Genomic DNA, 24,229 nt, shown 5'->3' with positions numbered 1-24,229 from the left:
GGAGCCAATAAGTAGTCTACAACACTCATTCCACGGGAACCACAAAATGTATAGTCATTAGCTAAGCCATCCTTATGCCGACCGTTCAAAATACGTAGACCAGTGCTTCTACACAGATTTAACAATTTTAATCCAAACTCATTAGTACTTTGATCTGGATTTCTTCTTACTAGTAGATTTGTGTCACTTAAATACCCAAAAATATGGTTGAAACTATCAAAAATTGGGCCACATACATTGTCATTTATTATAAAATCATTAACTATAGCAGTTCTTGCATTCATATCACCTAGTAAAAATACTCTTGACGTTTCTGATGAATATTTTTCAACAGAATTTAACAAATCATAGAATAAATCACAATTATACATCTTATAATAATTTGAATAGGCAGGAGGCAAATACACACATCCAATAAAATAATCAAACCCACAAGTTGATATATTCTTTGAAACCTTGAGCCATATAATTGTATCATTCTGAATATCAACTACTTCAACATACTTTGCAAAACATTTTTTTATTAACAAATATAGTCCACCACCTTGTTTATATTTACTTTTTAGTAATGGGACTGGCTTACAAATATAACCATCTACAATATCATCAAATGACTTATCAATCCAACACTCAGACAAAATAACAATATCATATGTTTTAATGTAAGATAAAAAATTTGGCTCATTAAGTTTATCATGTAAACCACCATTAATGTTCCAATACAAAAAGTTAATAAAGGAGATGCTTCTCGATGTGTCCTAGTCTGTACCTGTGTGCATATCTGCTAACACTTCAAAGCGAGATCCACTAGACGAGCCATTACTCACTGAAGATTTACTAGGTTTTATACTTGAGACGCTCGGTGTTTTTTCGGCCACTGAAAACCCTGGACCCGACGCTGTATCCGACATTCTATCACCTGACTGATCACGACGTGCAATTTTGACTAGCTCGTTAGATTTAACAACAGTCTGCTCACCATCAATAAAAAGTTTATCTTTATTAAACGAAACTCGTTTACCTGCCTCCTTTGCTTTTTTATACACAGGAAATAATAGTTTGCGTTTTTCATGTATAGCTTTCGGAAATTGTTCAGAAATTGAAATGGTTGACTCTTTTAATTTGCGAGAGTTTTGACGTACAGTGTCCCTTTGTTGACGTTTTATAAATTTGACAATTATGGGGCGCGGCTTACGCACATTCCGAGTCAACTTGCTCACGAATTTCTTTCCCATCCTAAAGGCAGATGCTATTTCGATTGGTTCTCGAATTTCCAGAGATAAAGCACATATGTTTCTAATGCTATCAATACAGTCTTCGCCCTCCTTCTCCTCGATACCAAAAAACATCAAATTGTCCCTCAAGTTTTCACATTGTAGTTGTTCAAGCTGATCAACCATACTCCTGTTAACAACACGCAATGAAGTTATATCATCGGCAATGACAGCAATGTCAGATTTATTTTGTTCGAACCCTGCAGATATAAATTGCTGACTATTTTCAACGACCTCAACTCGTTTCACAAGACCATCAACAACTGCTCCCATTTTCGTTAACTTAGAGTCAATGCTTATAACTGATGACTTTATTTCATCAACGGAATTCATTCTCAAATTAAGATTGTCAATTTTATTCATCAGGTCGGACATCCATGGGGGTGTACTGCTAAACGATGTAGGAGGAGGGGGGTACAAATTCATTCCGGTCATTCCGGTATGCGATGCATGCTGTGAAGGATAATGCTGAGACATAATACTAAATGGATTTGCATCCTGTGATGATGCAAAATTGACCGTTGGCATCACATTACCACCAGATGAGTTTGTTATTGTTTGTGACATATTAAAAATGGCGGAGGAATCAAACGCACCACAATCAGTTTTACTTTGAACACGTTTTCTTTTTGGTTGCGGCTTTGTTACCCTTCTTTTATGTTCCATTAGGTCTGTTAAATAAGTTTACCATACACTGTTCATAATAGAGCAACCAACCACTCCTGAAGACATCTTAAATATCATCTTTTAAGAGATGCCAAACAGACATGTCCATACAGTCCAGGGGGACATAAGAAGAAAAAAAATAAGTTAAAAAGGCTCAACTTTTTTTTATCAACACAAAGCACAACCAGATGCTCCGCAGGGCGTAGCTTTATACGACCGCAGAGGTTGAACCCTGAACAGTTGGGGCAAGTATGGACACAACATTCAAGCTGGATTCCGCTCTAAATTTGGATTGTGATTAAATAGTTGACACAGCATAGGTTTCTGACACAGAATGAATGTATTCAAATGAACTTAAAATTTTTGTTTTCTCTTAGAGCAATTCACTATGCTGTTGAATATTAATCCTCTCAAAAAAATGTTTGAAGAAATTTTCTTTTTATTTATGAAATTTCAAATGAGAAAAATTGAACCCAATTTTTTAATCACATCCCCCTTTCCCTTATTCCAAAACTAATTTCAATTAAAATATTCTAATGGAGTTTGCAACAATTACTACTCATTTAAATACATCATAAAATATTAAGATGTAAAAAAACTGCTTGTTATCACTGAATGGTAAAGATAATTTAAATTTATCAGTTGGTAGTAAAAAGTGAATATACATTGTATATTGTATATAACAAAGATTTAAGTTGATTCTGGACAAAGAAAGATAACTCCAATTAAAAAAAATTCTTGCAGATATTTCTTGCTTACTTTACTGGACAAAGAAAGATAACTCTTAATTAAAAAAAAATTTGCTATTTCACAATATTGTGAAATTAGATATTTCTTGCCATTGCACAATACTGTGCAATTGAAAAGACTTGCTATTGCACAATACTTAATATAATAATTTTAGATCCTGATTTGGACCAACTTGAAAACTGGGCCCATAATCAAAAATCTAAGTACATGTTTAGATTCAGCATATCAAAGAGGCCCAAGAATTTGATTTTTGTTAAAATCAAACTTAGTTTAATTTTGGACCCTTTGCACTTTAATTTAGACCAATTTTAAAACTGGACCAAAAATTAAGAATCTACATACACAGTTAGATTTGGCATATCAAAGAACCTCAATTATTCAATTTTTGATGAAATCAAACAATGTTTAATTTTGGACCTTGATTTGGGCCAACTTGAAAACTGGGCCAATAATCAAAAATCTAAGTACATTTTTAGATTCAGCATATCAAAGAACCCCAAGGTTTCAATTTTTGTTAAAATCAAACTAAGTTTAAAATGTAGACCAATTTGAAAACGGGACCAAAAATTAAGAATCTACATACACAGTTAGAATTGGCATATCAAAGAACCCCAATTATTCAATTTTGATGAAATCAAAACAAAGTTTAATTTTGGACCCTTTGGGCCCCTTTTTCCTTAACTGTTGGGACCAAAACTCCCAAAATCAATACCAACCTTTCTTTTATAGTCATAAACCTTGTGTTTAAATTTCATAGATTTCTATTTACTTATACTAACGCTATGGTGCGAAAACCAAGAAAAATGCTTATTTGGGTCCCTTTTTGGCCCCTAATTCCTAAACTGTTGGGACCTAAACTCCCAAAATCAATACCAACCTTCCTTTTGTGGTCATAAACATTGTGTTTAAATTTCATTGATTTCTATTTACTTTAACTAAAGTTATTGTGCGAAAACCAAGAATAATGCTTATTTGGACCCTTTTTTGGCCCCTTATTCCTAAACTTTTGAAACCAAAACTCCCAAAATCAATCCCAACCTTTCTTTTGTGGTCATAAACCTTGTGTCAAAATTTCATAGATTTCTATTAACTTAAACTAAAGTTATAGTGCGAAAACCAAGAAAATGCTTATTTAGGCCCTTTTTGGCCCCTAATTCCTAAAATATTGGGACCAAAACTCCCACAATCAATACCAGCCTTCCTTTTATGGTCATAAACCTTGTGTTAAAATTTCATAGATTTCTATTCACTTTTACTAAAGTTAGAGTGCGAAAACTAAAAGTATTCGGACGACGACGACGACGATGACGACAATGACGCCGCCAACGTGATAGCAATATACGACGAAATTTTTTTCAAAATTTGCGGTCGTATAAAAACAACTTAACAACTTGACTCAAGACATTTCTGCTTATTGCTCTTTTTTTATATTCTTGCCCTTTTCCTGCCCACTTGTTTAAGCTTTAACCTATTACCTTGATGAGACAAATCCATACTGTGATACAAATATCAATTATCCATCCATTAGCTCAAGGTGTTACATCTATTTTTCACTTCACCTATTTCTATGTAAACTTTGTATAAACTGATACACAACATGGACTCACAAAATACACCAACCTTTTAACACAAGTTCAGGTTTTTTAAACTATTTAAAAATAACTCCTATAACAGTAATTTGAGAAAAGCACCTCGGTATGTGATATTCCATATGTTCCTTATATCCATGAACAATGAAAGCAAACACAAAATGAATTCATAATTGCCAAAGATGCCTCTGTAAGAAATCAGATTTAAAAGTAGGATTTTTAAATTCACATCCTTCCTTGTATTAAAAGATACTTTGAGAAATGATGACCCGAATTAATGAACCTTGAATACAATAAAATTATTATCTTTACTAAAAAGAAATACACTCACTTAAAGAAAACAAATATTTATTTTTGTATACAAAAATATGATGTTATAATGGTAAAGATGGAAATCTGGGAGGAAAGAAAACATTTTATAGAATTATACTCGAAAAATATTTATAAGAAATAAATTGGAATAAGTTAGGCAAGGAAGTGCCTGTGGAAATATTATTAAGGAAATTTTGGTTATTGTAAGATTATAAACCATTAAGTAATTAAAATTCAAAATTATACCTTAGATATGGCATAACAATAAATATAATCTTTTCTATACAAAATTTGCTAAAGACATACCCCACTAATTCAAGCAAAACTTAATCACTAATCCAAGTAACTTGTACAATGTTGTATATGTTCTTACAGTAAAGCAACACAAGTTTCTTTTATATCATCTTTTTCATAAGAGAAGCATTTTCAGATGTTCTTTGAATATAAGAAGAACTCGATATGTTGAAATAAAATAAGGAAATATATTTTCAGAATTTGAATTTGATAACTTAAACATATGATACCTCAAATTTAACACAACAATAAAAGACATGCTGAAAGACATTCTTTCCAACGAAATCTTTTAATTTGTCCAAAACTTCAGATACTGTGGATTCATTATTATTCGTTGGATACCAATTTTTGTGGTATTCAAGGGTACAGTTGTACATGTACCACCATATTTTCAATAGGCTTTATATACAGACATTGGCAAAACCACGAAACAAAGTATCCTCAAATATGAAAATTTTCCGCAAACCACGAAAATAAATGAATCCACGGTAAGCTCTGCTACTGTCTTTCCCTAGTCAAATTCACTTCCAATTCCATTATGGATTCTTCTGACATATATATATATGTTAAAAGTGCGGACACAGGACTTGGTGTATTGCTTCATTAAATTTGTTAACATCATGATTGCATATGAAGACATAAGATGGGCGTGGGAAATTGAAACTGGCTCATATTGCGTTGTCAAAGTTTCATTTCAATTTGATTTTTTTTCTATTATGAAACCCCTGGCAATTCTCATACTGAGCAACAATATATATGACTGTAGAAAAGATATGGAAAGTTCTATGCAAACTTATATTATTTCTTCCCTGTACCATTATAATTAAATATTGAACTAACATTAATACATTAAAATTTATAAATTTTGGGAACTCAGTAAAGACCAGTTGGGACTTTGAACGGTAAAACTTTAATTATATTTGGTTGAATTTATACAATTGGACGGTTTATATCTTACTGAAATGAAGAACGAAAACCATCCATCTACCAATAACAAAGACAATAGTGTATAAACAACAACCAGTAGCAAGGAGTTTTTCAATATATAAGGAAACAATTTGTTTTTAACCTGTTTTTAATGATGTGCAACCTCCCAGAATTATCATGTCGAATATGGGCATGCAATATTTGGAAGAAGAAGAAACTTTTAAGCTTGGATACTAAATGTACATTAACTGTCCTGTAGAAACAAAGATAAATTATATGCACCAATATTTAGAGAGAAACATAATTGTGCTCAATGATGCATAACATCATTAAAATAAATAGAAAAAAAAGCCTTACCAAAGCAATTTTTTTTCGTAGATTCCATTTAAATTATCTATTATATACAATATATTCCATGATAAAATGTCAGACCAAATCAATTCAAAATTGTGTATAAAATTAAAACTTTTTGCTGTCCAATGGTCAATAACAAACTGTCAACTTCACCTGTTGCTTTTTAGTTGATTGATACCCAATTATAAATATAACAGATCTCATTTTCTAAAGGTAGCTTTTTTTATGGCTATATACAAACCTTTGATTATTTGAATTTACTTTGTGCATGCATATAAAATACAGTTTTTATACTGAATAATAATAAAGAAACTTTTTATGAATTTCTTGACAGATGAAGCCAAAGTCTCATGTAATCCTTGTAAATGAGGTCAAGGTCAGACAAACATGTACACCTGACAATTAAACAATATACACCAAAAGAAAATCAGGAAAGGTTAAAATTGATCAATGGAACCATGTACAGGAGGCCAAGTTCAGATGACACTGCAAGACAATAATAGTCATTACATGCACCAAATATTGCTGACCTATTACTTTTCAAAATATCAGAGAAACACCCCAAAAAACAAAAAACTTGACCAATGAGGACTATAAAAACAAACTTAAGATGATTTGAAATCTGCCAGTCTGACAAATGTGCTGTACAATTATTAAATACACCAAATAGCTAACATACTGCTAATAGTATCAGAGAAACAGACCAAAACACAAAAACATTAATGAATGTTAAAACCATGAAAATGAAGTCACTTAATATTGAACAATGCATCATGAAAATGAAGCCTAGGTCAGACTATACCTCAGTCCTTCCAGAAAGACTAGACTACTTGCAATTATTCCATTTGACACATGTACCTGACCTATTGCTTTTAGAATGGTGTCAGAGAAACAAACCAACACACACACTTTTAATATTGACCAATAAACCAAGAAAATGAGCTCAAGTCAGATGAAACCTGATGCACCTTTCAATAATTCCATACGTGTCCACCACATATACATTTTTTTAGTTGACCTACTGCTTACATAAAATATTAAGATGTAAAAAAACTGCTTGTTATCACTGAATGGTAAAGATAATTTAAATTTATCAGTTGGTAGTAAAAAGTGAATATACATTGTATATTGTATATAACAAAGATTTAAGTTGATTCTGGACAAAGAAAGATAACTCCAATTAAAAAAAATTCTTGCAGATATTTCTTGCTTACTTTACTGGACAAAGAAAGATAACTCTTAATTAAAAAAAAATTTGCTATTTCACAATATTGTGAAATTAGATATTTCTTGCCATTGCACAATACTGTGCAATTGAAAAGACTTGCTATTGCACAATACTTAATATAATAATTTTAGATCCTGATTTGGACCAACTTGAAAACTGGGCCCATAATCAAAAATCTAAGTACATGTTTAGATTCAGCATATCAAAGAGGCCCAAGAATTTGATTTTTGTTAAAATCAAACTTAGTTTAATTTTGGACCCTTTGCACTTTAATTTAGACCAATTTTAAAACTGGACCAAAAATTAAGAATCTACATACACAGTTAGATTTGGCATATCAAAGAACCTCAATTATTCAATTTTTGATGAAATCAAACAATGTTTAATTTTGGACCTTGATTTGGGCCAACTTGAAAACTGGGCCAATAATCAAAAATCTAAGTACATTTTTAGATTCAGCATATCAAAGAACCCCAAGGTTTCAATTTTTGTTAAAATCAAACTAAGTTTAAAATGTAGACCAATTTGAAAACGGGACCAAAAATTAAGAATCTACATACACAGTTAGAATTGGCATATCAAAGAACCCCAATTATTCAATTTTGATGAAATCAAAACAAAGTTTAATTTTGGACCCTTTGGGCCCCTTTTTCCTTAACTGTTGGGACCAAAACTCCCAAAATCAATACCAACCTTTCTTTTATAGTCATAAACCTTGTGTTTAAATTTCATAGATTTCTATTTACTTATACTAACGCTATGGTGCGAAAACCAAGAAAAATGCTTATTTGGGTCCCTTTTTGGCCCCTAATTCCTAAACTGTTGGGACCTAAACTCCCAAAATCAATACCAACCTTCCTTTTGTGGTCATAAACATTGTGTTTAAATTTCATTGATTTCTATTTACTTTAACTAAAGTTATTGTGCGAAAACCAAGAATAATGCTTATTTGGACCCTTTTTTGGCCCCTTATTCCTAAACTTTTGAAACCAAAACTCCCAAAATCAATCCCAACCTTTCTTTTGTGGTCATAAACCTTGTGTCAAAATTTCATAGATTTCTATTAACTTAAACTAAAGTTATAGTGCGAAAACCAAGAAAATGCTTATTTAGGCCCTTTTTGGCCCCTAATTCCTAAAATATTGGGACCAAAACTCCCACAATCAATACCAGCCTTCCTTTTATGGTCATAAACCTTGTGTTAAAATTTCATAGATTTCTATTCACTTTTACTAAAGTTAGAGTGCGAAAACTAAAAGTATTCGGACAACGACGACGACGACGACGACGACGCCGCCAACGTGATAGCAATATACGACGAAATTTTTTTCAAAATTTGCGGTCGTATAAAAACAACTTAACAACTTGACTCAAGACATTTCTGCTTATTGCTCTTTTTTTATATTCTTGCCCTTTTCCTGCCCACTTGTTTAAGCTTTAACCTATTACCTTGATGAGACAAATCCATACTGTGATACAAATATCAATTATCCATCCATTAGCTCAAGGTGTTACATCTATTTTTCACTTCACCTATTTCTATGTAAACTTTGTATAAACTGATACACAACATGGACTCACAAAATACACCAACCTTTTAACACAAGTTCAGGTTTTTTAAACTATTTAAAAATAACTCCTATAACAGTAATTTGAGAAAAGCACCTCGGTATGTGATATTCCATATGTTCCTTATATCCATGAACAATGAAAGCAAACACAAAATGAATTCATAATTGCCAAAGATGCCTCTGTAAGAAATCAGATTTAAAAGTAGGATTTTTAAATTCACATCCTTCCTTGTATTAAAAGATACTTTGAGAAATGATGACCCGAATTAATGAACCTTGAATACAATAAAATTATTATCTTTACTAAAAAGAAATACACTCACTTAAAGAAAACAAATATTTATTTTTGTATACAAAAATATGATGTTATAATGGTAAAGATGGAAATCTGGGAGGAAAGAAAACATTTTATAGAATTATACTCGAAAAATATTTATAAGAAATAAATTGGAATAAGTTAGGCAAGGAAGTGCCTGTGGAAATATTATTAAGGAAATTTTGGTTATTGTAAGATTATAAACCATTAAGTAATTAAAATTCAAAATTATACCTTAGATATGGCATAACAATAAATATAATCTTTTCTATACAAAATTTGCTAAAGACATACCCCACTAATTCAAGCAAAACTTAATCACTAATCCAAGTAACTTGTACAATGTTGTATATGTTCTTACAGTAAAGCAACACAAGTTTCTTTTATATCATCTTTTTCATAAGAGAAGCATTTTCAGATGTTCTTTGAATATAAGAAGAACTCGATATGTTGAAATAAAATAAGGAAATATATTTTCAGAATTTGAATTTGATAACTTAAACATATGATACCTCAAATTTAACACAACAATAAAAGACATGCTGAAAGACATTCTTTCCAACGAAATCTTTTAATTTGTCCAAAACTTCAGATACTGTGGATTCATTATTATTCGTTGGATACCAATTTTTGTGGTATTCAAGGGTACAGTTGTACATGTACCACCATATTTTCAATAGGCTTTATATACAGACATTGGCAAAACCACGAAACAAAGTATCCTCAAATATGAAAATTTTCCGCAAACCACGAAAATAAATGAATCCACGGTAAGCTCTGCTACTGTCTTTCCCTAGTCAAATTCACTTCCAATTCCATTATGGATTCTTCTGACATATATATATATGTTAAAAGTGCGGACACAGGACTTGGTGTATTGCTTCATTAAATTTGTTAACATCATGATTGCATATGAAGACATAAGATGGGCGTGGGAAATTGAAACTGGCTCATATTGCATTGTCAAAGTTTCATTTCAATTTGATTTTTTTTCTATTATGAAACCCCTGGCAATTCTCATACTGAGCAACAATATATATGACTGTAGAAAAGATATGGAAAGTTCTATGCAAACTTATATTATTTCTTCCCTGTACCATTATAATTAAATATTGAACTAACATTAATACATTAAAATTTATAAATTTTGGGAACTCAGTAAAGACCAGTTGGGACTTTGAACGGTAAAACTTTAATTATATTTGGTTGAATTTATACAATTGGACGGTTTATATCTTACTGAAATGAAGAATGAAAACCATCCATCTACCAATAACAAAGACAATAGTGTATAAACAACAACCAGTAGCAAGGAGTTTTTCAATATATAAGGAAACAATTTGTTTTTAACCTGTTTTTAATGATGTGCAACCTCCCAGAATTATCATGTCGAATATGGGCATGCAATATTTGGAAGAAGAAGAAACTTTTAAGCTTGGATACTAAATGTACATTAACTGTCCTGTAGAAACAAAGATAAATTATATGCACCAATATTTAGAGAGAAACATAATTGTGCTCAATGATGCATAACATCATTAAAATAAATAGAAAAAAAAGCCTTACCAAAGTAATTTTTTTTCGTAGATTCCATTTAAATTATCTATTATATACAATATATTCCATGATAAAATGTCAGACCAAATCAATTCAAAATTGTGTATAAAATTAAAACTTTTTGCTGTCCAATGGGTCAACTTCACCTGTTGCTTTTTAGTTGATTGATACCCAATTATAAATATAACAGATCTCATTTTCTAAAGGTAGCTTTTTTTATGGCTATATACAAACCTTTGATTATTTGAATTTACTTTGTGCATGCATATAAAATACAGTTTTTATACTGAATAATAATAAAGAAACTTTTTATGAATTTCTTGACAGATGAAGCCAAAGTCTCATGTAATCCTTGTAAATGAGGTCAAGGTCAGACAAACATGTACACCTGACAATTAAACAATATACACCAAAAGAAAATCAGGAAAGGTTAAAATTGATCAATGGAACCATGTACAGGAGGCCAAGTTCAGATGACACTGCAAGACAATAATAGTCATTACATGCACCAAATATTGCTGACCTATTACTTTTCAAAATATCAGAGAAACACCCCAAAAAACAAAAAACTTGACCAATGAGGACTATAAAAACAAACTTAAGATGATTTGAAATCTGCCAGTCTGACAAATGTGCTGTACAATTATTAAATACACCAAATAGCTAACATACTGCTAATAGTATCAGAGAAACAGACCAAAACACAAAAACATTAACGAATGTTAAAACCATGAAAATGAAGTCACTTAATATTGAACAATGCATCATGAAAATGAAGCCTAGGTCAGACTATACCTCAGTCCTTCCAGAAAGACTAGACTACTTGCAATTATTCCATTTGACACATGTACCTGACCTATTGCTTTTAGAATGGTGTCAGAGAAACAAACCAACACACACACTTTTAATATTGACCAATAAACCAAGAAAATGAGCTCAAGTCAGATGAAACCTGATGCACCTTTCAATAATTCCATACGTGTCCACCACATATACATTTTTTTAGTTGACCTACTGCTTACAGAATCAACTGTTTAAAGTGCCTACTCTAGATAACTGACATAAACAACAATTGTGGTCTGAAATTAACTGCCTGGCCATGCCTTCTGATATTCTATATGTATACTAGAATACTGGCCAGTACATTCCTATTGTCAAGTGCATTAGGTCTGTTCATTTAAACGATATATATATTACAGACCTATTGGACTAACAAAACTTTCAGACTTGGGGGGCATGGTAAAGTGACACTTACTTGGATAAGTCATTATCAATATTATCCTACATGTACTTGAGGTTATGAGGTACATGACATTGTTTTAATACCAATGGTAGTATTTAAATAAACGTTAAATGATAAAATCAGAGAGTCTTATTTAAAAATTATTCAAATAAAGTTCTCTGATTAATTTCTTATAAATCTATGTAACCTCTTAAAACATGCACAATGTTTATCCCTCCACCTCAAACTTCTAAGAACTTACTTGGTAGACTTGCTCCACTACCACTTCTACGAACAAGGGTTCGCAAAGTCCATCGTCTTTTTACTTCTAGAAAACACAGAAATAATCTTTCAAAATCTCAAAAACCAAACTTCAATATTAAGATGTTTTTAGCAGTTTCTATATGTCCCTAGTGACTATCTGCAAATACCACTCATTAGCAGTAAACACTACTTAGGTCAATACAAGTCCTGTTTTAGTGGAATAAAATGCTTTAATGTTACATGAACATCCACATGCCAGATTTCAGTGTTAGATCAATTATCAAATTTCTGTTAATTGTAAATATTTTTTTCAAAGATAGTGAGAACAGATACAAAATGATCATACTGTTAAGAATGTATGTGCCTTTATTTAATTAACTTCACTGCATCAATTCCTCTATAATTTCAAACTGTTCACTATGGAATATTTCCAGACATTTTACTAATTACCTTGATTATTTTGAATTACTTTATGCTTCAGAAATATCCATGTCACACAATTATCATGATTTAGCTGTCTATTCAAATTCACAGAGCATTTTATATGGTATGAAAAAGGTCTTTATTGTCACGTGGACAAATGAAATTCCATAAGTTTTATATACTTAGTAAGGTTTCTAATCATTTACTTTTGTACATGTTAATAGCTCTAGTGGTATAAAAACCAATTGAAAAGTGAATATAATAATTGTAAACGATTCCCTTGTTTCTTAGTGTTCATTAATAATAATCCCAAGAGATTCATCACCACAGAATGACAGAGAAATAATCATCAATTTTGTTAGCAGAAAAATTAACATGTATCCAATTTGTGTCTCATTTTTAGTTGTTAAAAATTTAATGTTTTCACCAATAGCTACAATCCATGTTAATATTTTCGTAACTATGTTTTATAACAATAAGGCTACGAAAATAGTGATATGATCAATATAAATGCATTCACTGCAGCATGAGCCATCGCGTCTATAGCAAAAAGTACATTTATATTAAAGTTTGATGAATCAGTTTTTGTTAGTTTAGTTTGTCATGTCTGTGTAGCAATTGTAAATGACTAAATTTCTATGCTGCAAAACACAATTAGAAAAATGAGTGGGATGAATTTCAAATATTAACTCACTTAGCAGAATTGTACTAATTGTAACAAAAACATTAAAAATATCAGATATATTGGATAAATGGTCCAGTATTATTTATTCATTAGAAATAAACATTGTCAGCTGATATGGTAATTATAATGTTTAACTTTCCACCTTCCTCCCACAAATATAGAAATAAAAGCTAATGCCTTAGCAATGGTACTGCTTAATGGTTTTTCAATTGATCAACTATGACAAATAGACAATTAGTCAAAAACTGCAGGTTTGTTTAAACAATTGGCAAACAAATCTTGACAACAGAAACAATAGGGTTTTACCAACAGTCAGGATTTTTTAATAGAAAAACAAAAGTTATGGGATATGCATCCATGAAACAAAACCAGTATACAAAAGCAAAGGAACAGCACTTTTTAGACTATTGTAATAACCCCACAGAGAGGAAAGATTAAGCACTGGATGGGTACAGCAGTTTTTTTAAGGCAGCCTGCAGTTGGCTGGTTAATATCATTAATGACTTCTTATCACATAAGGACTAGAAGAATTACGGGTAGCTGTTAAATATGAAATCTCCAAAATTGACATTAATATGATTTATAACATACTAAATTATTTACAAAAACTACAAGAAAGAAAAAACAATGCATCAAAATTCAGACTTTTTCATAAATGTCCTGGAAGAAATGTAGACATTAAATTTCTAACTATTTTATTTTCTACATAACTGTTATTTCAAAGGCGAATATTTCTGTAAAAAAAATTGGTTGTAACTGTTTTAAGACTTTTCTTGTATAAAACTTAGATATAAATTTATAAAAAATCCACCAAGAAAATCAAATCAATGAGAGGAGAGACAACTCAAATATATATCATCAAATTTTTGGAAAACTTGATTTTTAAAAAGAATAAAAGCCTGGATTATATTAATTGTTATTATTATATTATTATTGTATTATAATTGCATATTCAAAGAGAACACTCAACTAATAATATGGCATTGATATGGATCCTGCTTAGTACTAGACTTTACAACCTGAGCTTCAATTTTATCTTACTAGTTCAAAAGATGCAGTTCAGTTCTTAGAAAGAACAGAGATACAGTATTCTAAATATTCAGTCTGGAAATGTAAATTTATAATCATGTAACCCTACATGTATGTTCAGTGGGTTCTTTACATTGTCCTGTTGTTCAGTGGGTTCTTTACATTGTCCTGTTCTTCATGACTTACATAGCCTCATTGTTTTTGTTTATTGACATATAGTTTTGCATTTAATTTATGAGTTCTTATTTATTTAGAGACCTCTTCTGAGCTTTAGATTATGGATTATTTAGAGCTTTATGTTTACACCTGTATGTAATCTTGAACAGCATGATGTAAACATCAAGAAATTAAAATGGGTATACACTCTTTAATACATTTGTACATGCAAACTAGCAAAAAAGTCAGTCTCTGCATAAAAGAGTGAAAAAAACAATCTTAGTGGAAATGATATATTATACAAATATAGCCTTTGTATGAGGTCGATACAAGGATATATATTGACCTGAAAGAAGTATATTGACTGAGGACGAAGTCCGAGGTCGATATACATGTACTTCTTTGGGTCGATATATTCTGTATTGACCTCATACAAAGGCTATATTTGTTATACATTGTATTATTAATTTCCGACCATATTTGTATCAAAATCGTAATTTAGGTTTGTTGGAATTTTATAGATACAACATTGTCTCCTTGACAATAACAATATACTTGTTGATGTTGAATTTACTTTTTTTTGACATCGCATGTATTTAAAGATTTTTTTCATCAAATAATCGATCACAGATATCATGTGTTTCAAAACGTTAAACAATATCCTGAAATTCATTACATGACGTCACAAAGTATATCAGTTTTTAGATATTCTAAAAATAACCGTGCGATATGCTTTTTGCCAGTCAATATGCTTTTTGCTATCCGCTGTTTTCTCTCTACCTTCGAAAATATAGTTTAACATGTGACTATCCCTAAACGAATCAAATTTGTTAAAATATATGAATTAATAATATATGCCAATATTAGTTATAATACATACAAATCCATGTACTGTAAACTACATACCAAATATCATTGACTAATCATAAATGTAAGTGGTTACTTTAAACTGAACAAATTGTTGTGTGACACAAACTTTAACATGAAAACTTTTGCAACAGTTGAAGTCAATGGACAAGCTAGCAGACAAATTAATCTACAAGGAAATGAGCTGTACCAATCAGCTAATAAAACTGCATACCAATTATCATTGACTTATAAGTGTTTCCTCAATAATCTTATCACAAACTTTAACATGTCAAGTTCAAACTACATGTACACTGTTTTCAAAAGTTTTAATGCTAATAGACCAAGGGTTGGGTGAAATAATTTCTTTGGAAATGAGATCTGCAAATGGTAATACAACTGCATACCAAATATATTTTTTTCCTACATAGCTTTGAACCATACAGCTTGATTTAAAGTGACCAATTGACCTGAGGCAGTATCTAAATGTGACCAATGATGATGTGAGCCCAAGCTGCATGCATTGATTGTACATTCCTCTATTTATCTATATCTATTCAATATTTGTCAAGATTGTATAATATAGTAACTGTATAATGTATCATAGATATAGGAAGATGTGGTACTGTGAGTGCCAATGAGACAACTCTCCATCCAAATAACAATTTAAAAAGTAAACCATTATAGGTTAAAGTACGGCCTTCAACACGGAGCCTTGGCTCACACCGAACAACAAGCTATAAAGGGCCCCAAAATTACTAGTGTAAAACCATTCAAACGGGAAAACCAACGGTCTAATCTATATAAACATATATTGTTGTTAATATATTGTACATGTATGTACTCTTATTGAGACTCTCTATTTAATATACAAGGAGAAGAAAACATTGGGCTATAAAAGCTCTGTGTTAAATTGGTTTAAAACTTTGCTAAGGGAATAAATCACCACATACATGTACACATTGTCATTTTTTATTTTGCATTTTACTACTGGCTGATCTTGTAACTGCAACAAGCAAATTCTAGTTATATAAGAGCAGCTAGTGAATAGAGCTTCGAGGGGGGGATATCAACAAAATCTATTCATGAAATTGTCTTTAAATCAGTGAAAATATTTCAAAGGATAATGATTTTTGTAAAAAAAATATTTTCCTTTCAATTTCTTAACCTGAACAGACAGCTTTTATTTAGTTGTGTTCACACAAAAACTATATTATTATATGAATTCCTTGTGACAATGAACAATTTTTTTTTAACAATTTAGTATTTTCTATTTACGATCATGACTATTGTGGTTTCTAAACATTTTTTAATCGGTACATTTGTACATATATGCCACACATAAACAAACTATTGATTTGTTTAACTTTTTCATAACAAAAGGTATTTTTCTTTTGTTGAAGTTTCATCAGTTTATACACTGATATTATCAGTTTAAAGTATATATGTCAATAAGTAACATTATTGGACATAGATAAGGGGTTTGCGCGCGCTAACAATAACAGCCGCAATGACCTCTTACAGTACAAACGGAAGAGGCGCAGCAAAATAGTCCCGTTTGTTCTTACATACAATCCAGCCTTTAATAACCTTTCACGTTTGATCCGTGCCAATTGGCAAACTATTGCCAAACACCCTAAATTATCCAAGATCTTTCCCAATCCTCCTGTCTTAGCTTTTCGGAGACCAGCAAGTCTGAAAGACTTATTTGTTAGAGCTGACGTTTTCTCAAATAAAAGCTGTTCAACTGCAGGATGGTGCAAGTCATGTGGTAACAGACGTTGCCTGACTTGTCAACAAATACTGAATACTCAAACATTCACTTGCCACTCGACTGGGTCTGTGTACACTATATATTGCAATGTAACTTGCAAAACCCAGAATGTTGTATACCTCCTTCAGTGTCGATGTGGCATGCAGTATGTTGGCGAGACAGAGCAGCCATTTAACAAACGCATGAATGGTCATCGAAGTGACTACACTTGCAAGCCCGACCTACCCGTAAGTCGTCATTTGAGATCACCTGGACACACACAAGCTGATCTCAAAAACCTTACCATCACGATCATAGACCACAACGAGTGTTGGTCGAAGGTCGACAGAGTCGCTCGGGAAAGATTTCGGATAAGAAAGTTACGGACAGTCTCCCCAGAGGGCATAAATGAAAAAACATAGAACGAGTCCCTCATTTTCCTCTGACCACCTGTTTTAAACAACGCTGGATTTAGTACTGGCTTTACAGTTCGAAATTATTTTTAAAATTACCGTTTAAATTACAGGTTTTCATTGATTCGGGATGATGTATAAGTACGTTGCCACGTTCAATTATTTAAGCTCAATATACAAAACTTATTTTTTCAATCACTATTAGACTGCTATTCGTTTGGAAGGCTTTAATATGTAGTCTCCGTTGTAATTGCCCTACCGTTGTCTAATTTATACCATCCTGGATTGGTAAGGACATTTTTGATTATTTTGATTGTTTTGTTTGAGGACTGCCCTCAATGCAGTTATTACATCTCAACTGTCACATCCTTTGGAAATCTAAAGTTGTGCCATTTCACATCGTAAATAACTATTTTTATTTTTGGCATATTTCTGTAGTCTTTGCGGTGTGTTCGGAAATTTTAAAATTGTTCCAGCGGTCGCTTAAATTGTATAAATCAAGATTTTGATAGAGTCTCAATTTGAATTGACATGATTCATTTGACATCGTGCTATTATTGAAGAAGGATATCTATTATCCGAAATATCTAATATTTGTATATTTTATAGTTATTTTATGGTGATGTTGTACCCTTTTTGACTTGTTATATATTATATTTTGTAGTGTACAGAATCATATTACATGATCCATCGCCTTGTAAGATTGATCGTTGACTATTTATTCAGTCATTTAATAAGTAACATTATATATATATTCCATAGGAGATAATAATATGAAATGTAATAAAAATCATTAAAATCAATTTCTGAATGTATTTGACGATTTTGGCAACACAAGTATCTTGGAATATGAATAAACAGAGATGTGGGGTATAGGTCAATATCCTGTCTCAATGAGAGATCAACCCAACAAAAAAGTAAACAATATACATCTGGGTGTAATCAACATTGGCCAGGTGTCTTTATTATTTATTCATGAACTTACCTTGATTTCCAGGTAAACAATTTGATACCTTGCAATTCAAGCATTAAGCATAAAAATTTAAAAAAAAAATATCAATGAGGTAGTTGAGAAAGTTGGTAAAAAAAAAAGCAAATTTGCATGCAAAAATATTATAACTTGTTTTAAGAATATCATACAAGGTAATTATAGAATGATATTTTTGTTTTTGATAGTAACTTTAATATCAAGAATAAAAGTAACATCACTAGTTTGAGATGATGGAAGTCTGTATCAAAACATAAAATTGCATTTATCTTTTATCTGTGTCCTATCTATACGTTTCTTGTATTTTTCTTGAACATCAAATTATATGTAGTTTGTGAAAAAAAATCATTTTCTGGTGGAAAACCCTTGCAGTAGTTTTTTTTTTAAGAATGAATGAATCCGCATGTATTTTATTGATATACATAATTAATGCAGATAGACATTAAAACGTGTGATGTTGCTGCATTACTAGGTGATGTTATTGACTAATAGCTTCAAGTATCACTTCTTGTTTTAATTTCTTTTAAAATGTAAAATATTAAAATTGAAGATAAATTGTATTTCCAAAAATGTCCTAATAGGCACAATTTATCTTATGAGCAAACAAAAAACTACAAGATTTGGCTTGACATTGTTCAGATATTCTTCAGCGAAACCAATTTAGAACTATAACATCTATTACTCATTTCTAAAGTCTTATAAACTCATATATTGCTTTTACATGTAGCAATGCTGCTAACAATTTACTTCCAGATATAGTTATGATAAATTGATTGTTGGTTGCTTAACGTCCCACAGACATGCATCATGTGTTGAATTTGCTGTTGTGGTTTATGTTGCTCTTTGAATTATTTCGATGTTAGTTTGAATGTCCCTCTGATATCTTTCTTCCCTCTTAAATAGAAGTGTGGCTTTACTATAAATACTAACTTAGTTTTCATTGATGTTTTATGTCTGTTATTGTACTAATCTTATTTGTAAATCACTTCAGCTATATGTATGTCTTGTGCTTGAGGTGTACACGTTTGTTTCAAGGTCTTAATGTTCATTAGCAGTGTATTGTGTAACAATTTTGCAGGTCTTGTGTAAAAGTATAAATAATATCAGGTTTTAACGTTTATATTCTACTATTATACAAGCTCAAAACTGCTATTCATGTTTAAAAAGTGTTACATGTACAATGTTAGTGCCATGCCAACTAAAATAAACTTGATTAAAGGATAAAATTTTGAAAGATTATTCATCTCATGTGTATTTCTTTAGAAGAGCTACTGTAATATAAATACTAGCTCATTTTTCTTTCATTTATTACATGCATGACATAATGTTATTCTTTATTTACATGTTGCATGTATATCACTTTCATTGAATTTCTCAATTTAACAATTCTTGTACACCAAGAACTAGCTGCGGAACCGTATGGTCCGCAAATAGTCAAAAAGAAACATAAGGACCTATGAGCTCCGCAGCTAACCAAGAACATACATATTGAGATACTGTTTCCAGTTTATAAATAGTAGTTTCAGTGTTTTCACTGTTCACTTTGAATTGATATGATTTCGATTATTTAAATTTGCATTATTATTTTGCAATAAAAAAGTATAAAAAAAAAACAAAAAACAAAGGAGCTACTTAAAAATATCCCAAACTTTAGTGTTTAATTCCTTTGTTCACATAGCAGCTTAATTTCAGAGTTTGAAATTAAAGTTTGTTACATTATTTAAAAGTCGTTTGTTTACCTGTGACACGCTGTAAACAATCAAACATTACAAAAAATAAACAGATGAACGATATAATAAACATTTAACTGATATAAGATATAAATAGCACTAATTTGTAATTATAGACATTAGAGTTGTATTTGTTGACATATGAATATGATATACGATGAATCCTGATGTATAAATAACACCTTTTGACAGGTGATAAATTTTATCAACAACTCACCTTTCCGTTCCATTTTTTTTGCCACACATGCGTGGTCTATAGGTCAATAAAAAGGACGATCGAAGAAATTTAGCGGGAATTTTTTTTTTAACTCACCTGGCTTTTTTCTCTAAAAATCTCCTCTTTATATAGGGGGGGGTGGGGCTATATAGTCGGTTCATAGTGACTATTCAGAGCTCATGTTTTGTCTGTTATTATGTTTATTATGTTTATATATATATGGTGTAAAAAAAAATTACAACTCATGTTGAGGTTTATCATCTTTGCCATTAGATATTAAATAGAATAGATTATTGTTTTCTACTTTTAAAATATTCAGTTTATACATCCATTTTGTTTTGCTAGGATGAAATTTGAAAAAAAAATAGGCAGGACAGGAGTTTTGAGTAAAAAAAAGTCAGGTTGACAATTTATGTAAATAAAGTCAGGATAAACTATAAAAAAAGGGCCTTAAAAAAAAAGCAGGACCGAATAGAGTGTAAAATAAAAAGGCAGGACAGAGATTACAACTAAAAAAAAATGCTGGACAAAATTTTCATCCTAGCACGCCCCCCCCCCCCCCCCCCCCCCCATAAAAATCAAATGGTAGCTCCCTTAGACTTGTTTATATTTTAAATTATTTCGTTTGGGCTTGTATTATTTATATTTTTCCCTCTCCCAGTTTATATGATCTTATATACACATGGGAAAAAGTATTGCAACACCGAATTAAAATTTAAATAAAAAAAACACTTTATTTTTTTTGTGATATAATTTGTTGAAATAGAATAAGTTAAACTTTATTTAAATATCACCTGATTTTAATCAATTACTTATCTGCACATGCAGCTACTGTACCCGTAAACAATAAAACAGATGTTTTTATCCTCATTGTTTTCAACACTTTAAATAACAAAGTTGATAAAGTTATATGATTGACACCTTGTAATGGGTCCTCCACAACTCTTAACTGCAGCAAGATGGCAGATTATCGGCATGAGAGAAGCAGGTATGTCGCTGACAATGGCACGTATTGTGTTGAGCATCACCATTCCACTATCGAAAATAAAAATCCGGCAACAAACGATGTTAAAGACCCTCCGAGATCAAGAAGACCCCTTATAACATCTGCTAGGGAAAATTCAGCATAATGAAGGTTGGTCAGCAGGAAACCCATTGCAAACAATACAATCCCAAAAAGAGAGTGGTTGCCATACAAGAGACTTTAAACAAGAATTATTCGAGATCGACTCATCGCTACTATTTATCGTACCTCAGCAACAAATTAGTCGACTGGTGGCAAGTGTAAAAAAACGTGAAGAGGCGGTTATCCGTTTGAATGGAGGCTGCACTAAGTACTTATTATTTTTCGGAATACAATGTATTATCTAGTGGGTACAAGATATTATTTTATGGGTACAAGATATTATCTTGTGGGTACACGATATTATCTTACAAGTGGGAGCAATAAATTATCTTGCGGGAACAACATATTATCTTGTTGGTACAATATATTATCTTGTGTGTACAGTATATTATCTTGTGGGAACAACATGTTATCTTGTGGGAACAATATATTATCTTGTGGGTACAGTATATTATCTTGTGGGAACAACATGTTATCTTGTTGGAACAACATTTTATCTTGTGGTAACAAGAACACTTTCTTGTTGGCACAAGATAATATCTTGTTGGAACAAAGTATTATGTTGAGGGAACAAAATATGTTGTGGGAACAAGTTAAAAATATTTTTTGCATGGACTCATTCTGCCACAGTAGTTTTGTTACACCTTGTGTTTAATTTATTTAACAATCGCCAATGACAGTCAGCCTGATTTCAGAACATCAGATGTTCGATCTGTTAGTCAAATGCGTTTTGTTAATATATATTTTTTTTACTCTTTTGGTCTTTTGGAAAATGTTGTTTTTGCTGTATTTAGACCCCTCTACAACTAAAGATGTCATGAATTCTAATCTCGCCTACAATGCAAAGCGTCAATGGTTGAATATGCATAAATACTAAGGTGAGCAACACAGCGACACAGGTTCTGTGGAGCCTATAAAGTTTTGTCTCTGGACACATTTTTCTAAAACTCTTTTTACAAGGACATAAGTTGTGCTAGAATTTTGTAACGTAAAAATAGATTACTTATGATCGAATAGGGAAACAAAATAAACATGACAATTAGTTCAAGCCAAAAAGCAAATTGTTTTTCGGAAATTAACACTATAAATAAGTTAAGTTTTAAGTGAAATTATAATGACTTTGCTTTTCTCGGAATTATATACCTTAATTTATTTTTGGTATTCGTTTGTTCTAGATATTGCATACTATCTTGCTTTGTTGTAAATTATTGCGTTTGACTTTAATTCTGTCAAATAAGACTTCAAACCGTCATCGATTGTATATAGTGAAGGACGTCAAGATTTATATAAAAAAAAGACGGTTTAGTAGATTTCCTTCAAACACACGGTCTGCACTCTAATATTAAGTGATCGGGGAAACTCCGAATATTTTATATCCGTTTTAAAATAAATAAATAAATGAATGATTTTTTTTTTATTTCAAGAGGATAATAATAATTCTATTTAGTTTATAAAACCAATCTTCCTGAAAGTACCATAGCATACCATATTATTGACTCATTATTCATACGCAATATACAATCTTATATAGTATTAATAAAATGAATATCAGTTTGCCCTTTCATGAATTTTTTTTAACATTTTGTTTCAAAGATGCAATTGTATTACTTATTTTTATTTCGATAAACTGGTTCATATTTGAGAACCAGTTTATGTAAGTTTAAGTTGATTTTCATCAACTGAAAGTAAATTATAATTTTGATAATCTATAAAATGAATGTGTTAATGTTGATTTCCGTAAATGTGTTTTTTAGGTGAATCTTACACTATATTGCGGTTTTAATTTCACCAATACAATGAAGACTTATGCCTGGAACCAAGGATTTGTGTAGACAAAAGTCTTACTATACAAATCTTTGCTGGAACGCATATCAAGGAGTCATAACAGATCATTACAGAAACATGGACAAAACAGATTCCGGCAAACCGTAACGACTATCATAAAATGAAAAGCACAGACATCACTTTAAGACAGAACATAAAAACACCTCTTTAACTCGATTACGTTGAATGGCATTGAGTAGCCTCAAAGACATTTACTATGATATGTCCCTACACGATGGCCTTGAAACAGTTATATATAAGGTCATTAGAAAGCCCCCGCGAACAGATGTTTCTAAACAAAAGCACACAAACCCCCACATACCTTCTTCATTATCCAAGACATCTTGGGGAGTAAAATTCCAGTGCTTAAATTTCCTAGAGGCTCCTCTCCTCTTGAACGGAGTTGATACATCGTCGTCCATTTTGATATAATACTGCACAATAATCTATATAAATGTAATTTCTGATCAAAGAAATAAACAACCATTCATCCTGTTACAAAGTTGGTAACATATTGTATGTACATTATAAATGTAAGAGGACAACTAAAGTGTGCAAATCTATTCAATATTCAGGACTTACATGGATGTATATATAATTATACTAGAGTTATTGATACTAAGTTAAATACTATTGAAAAACAAAGGTATCCTTTCTATAATTACTACAGGGACGCATCATACAATTTCTTTTTATGACGACCATACTCTTGATT

At 31.1% G+C, this 24,229-nt stretch overlaps 1 protein-coding gene across 4 annotated transcripts in view; it reads right to left on the bottom strand.

Moving 5' to 3' along the window:
* Nucleotides 1-24,027, bottom strand: part of LOC134714698 (multiple C2 and transmembrane domain-containing protein 1-like) — a 95,158-nt gene extending 71,131 nt beyond the window's left edge. The window contains exons 1-2 of one of the 4 annotated variants that reach the window (XM_063576186.1): nucleotides 23,837-24,027; nucleotides 12,323-12,388 (exon numbers count right to left, since the gene is read on the bottom strand). In XM_063576186.1, the coding sequence (XP_063432256.1) occupies nucleotides 12,323-12,388; nucleotides 23,837-23,936 (166 nt within the window). In that variant the 5' untranslated portion in view covers nucleotides 23,937-24,027. Of the gene's footprint in view, nucleotides 1-4,165; nucleotides 4,443-12,322; nucleotides 12,389-23,836 lie in introns of those variants that run through there. The other 3 variants (XM_063576187.1, XM_063576188.1, XM_063576191.1) reach the window with 3 other exon arrangements.
* Between the last annotated feature and the right edge of the window lie 202 nt (nucleotides 24,028-24,229).

Source organism: Mytilus trossulus, chromosome 4 (assembly GCF_036588685.1).
Source record: "Mytilus trossulus isolate FHL-02 chromosome 4, PNRI_Mtr1.1.1.hap1, whole genome shotgun sequence".
Lineage (NCBI taxonomy): Eukaryota > Metazoa > Mollusca > Bivalvia > Mytilida > Mytilidae > Mytilus > Mytilus trossulus.
Note: the sequence above shows the minus strand (reverse complement) of the source record. Positions and strands in the feature narration are given on the sequence as shown.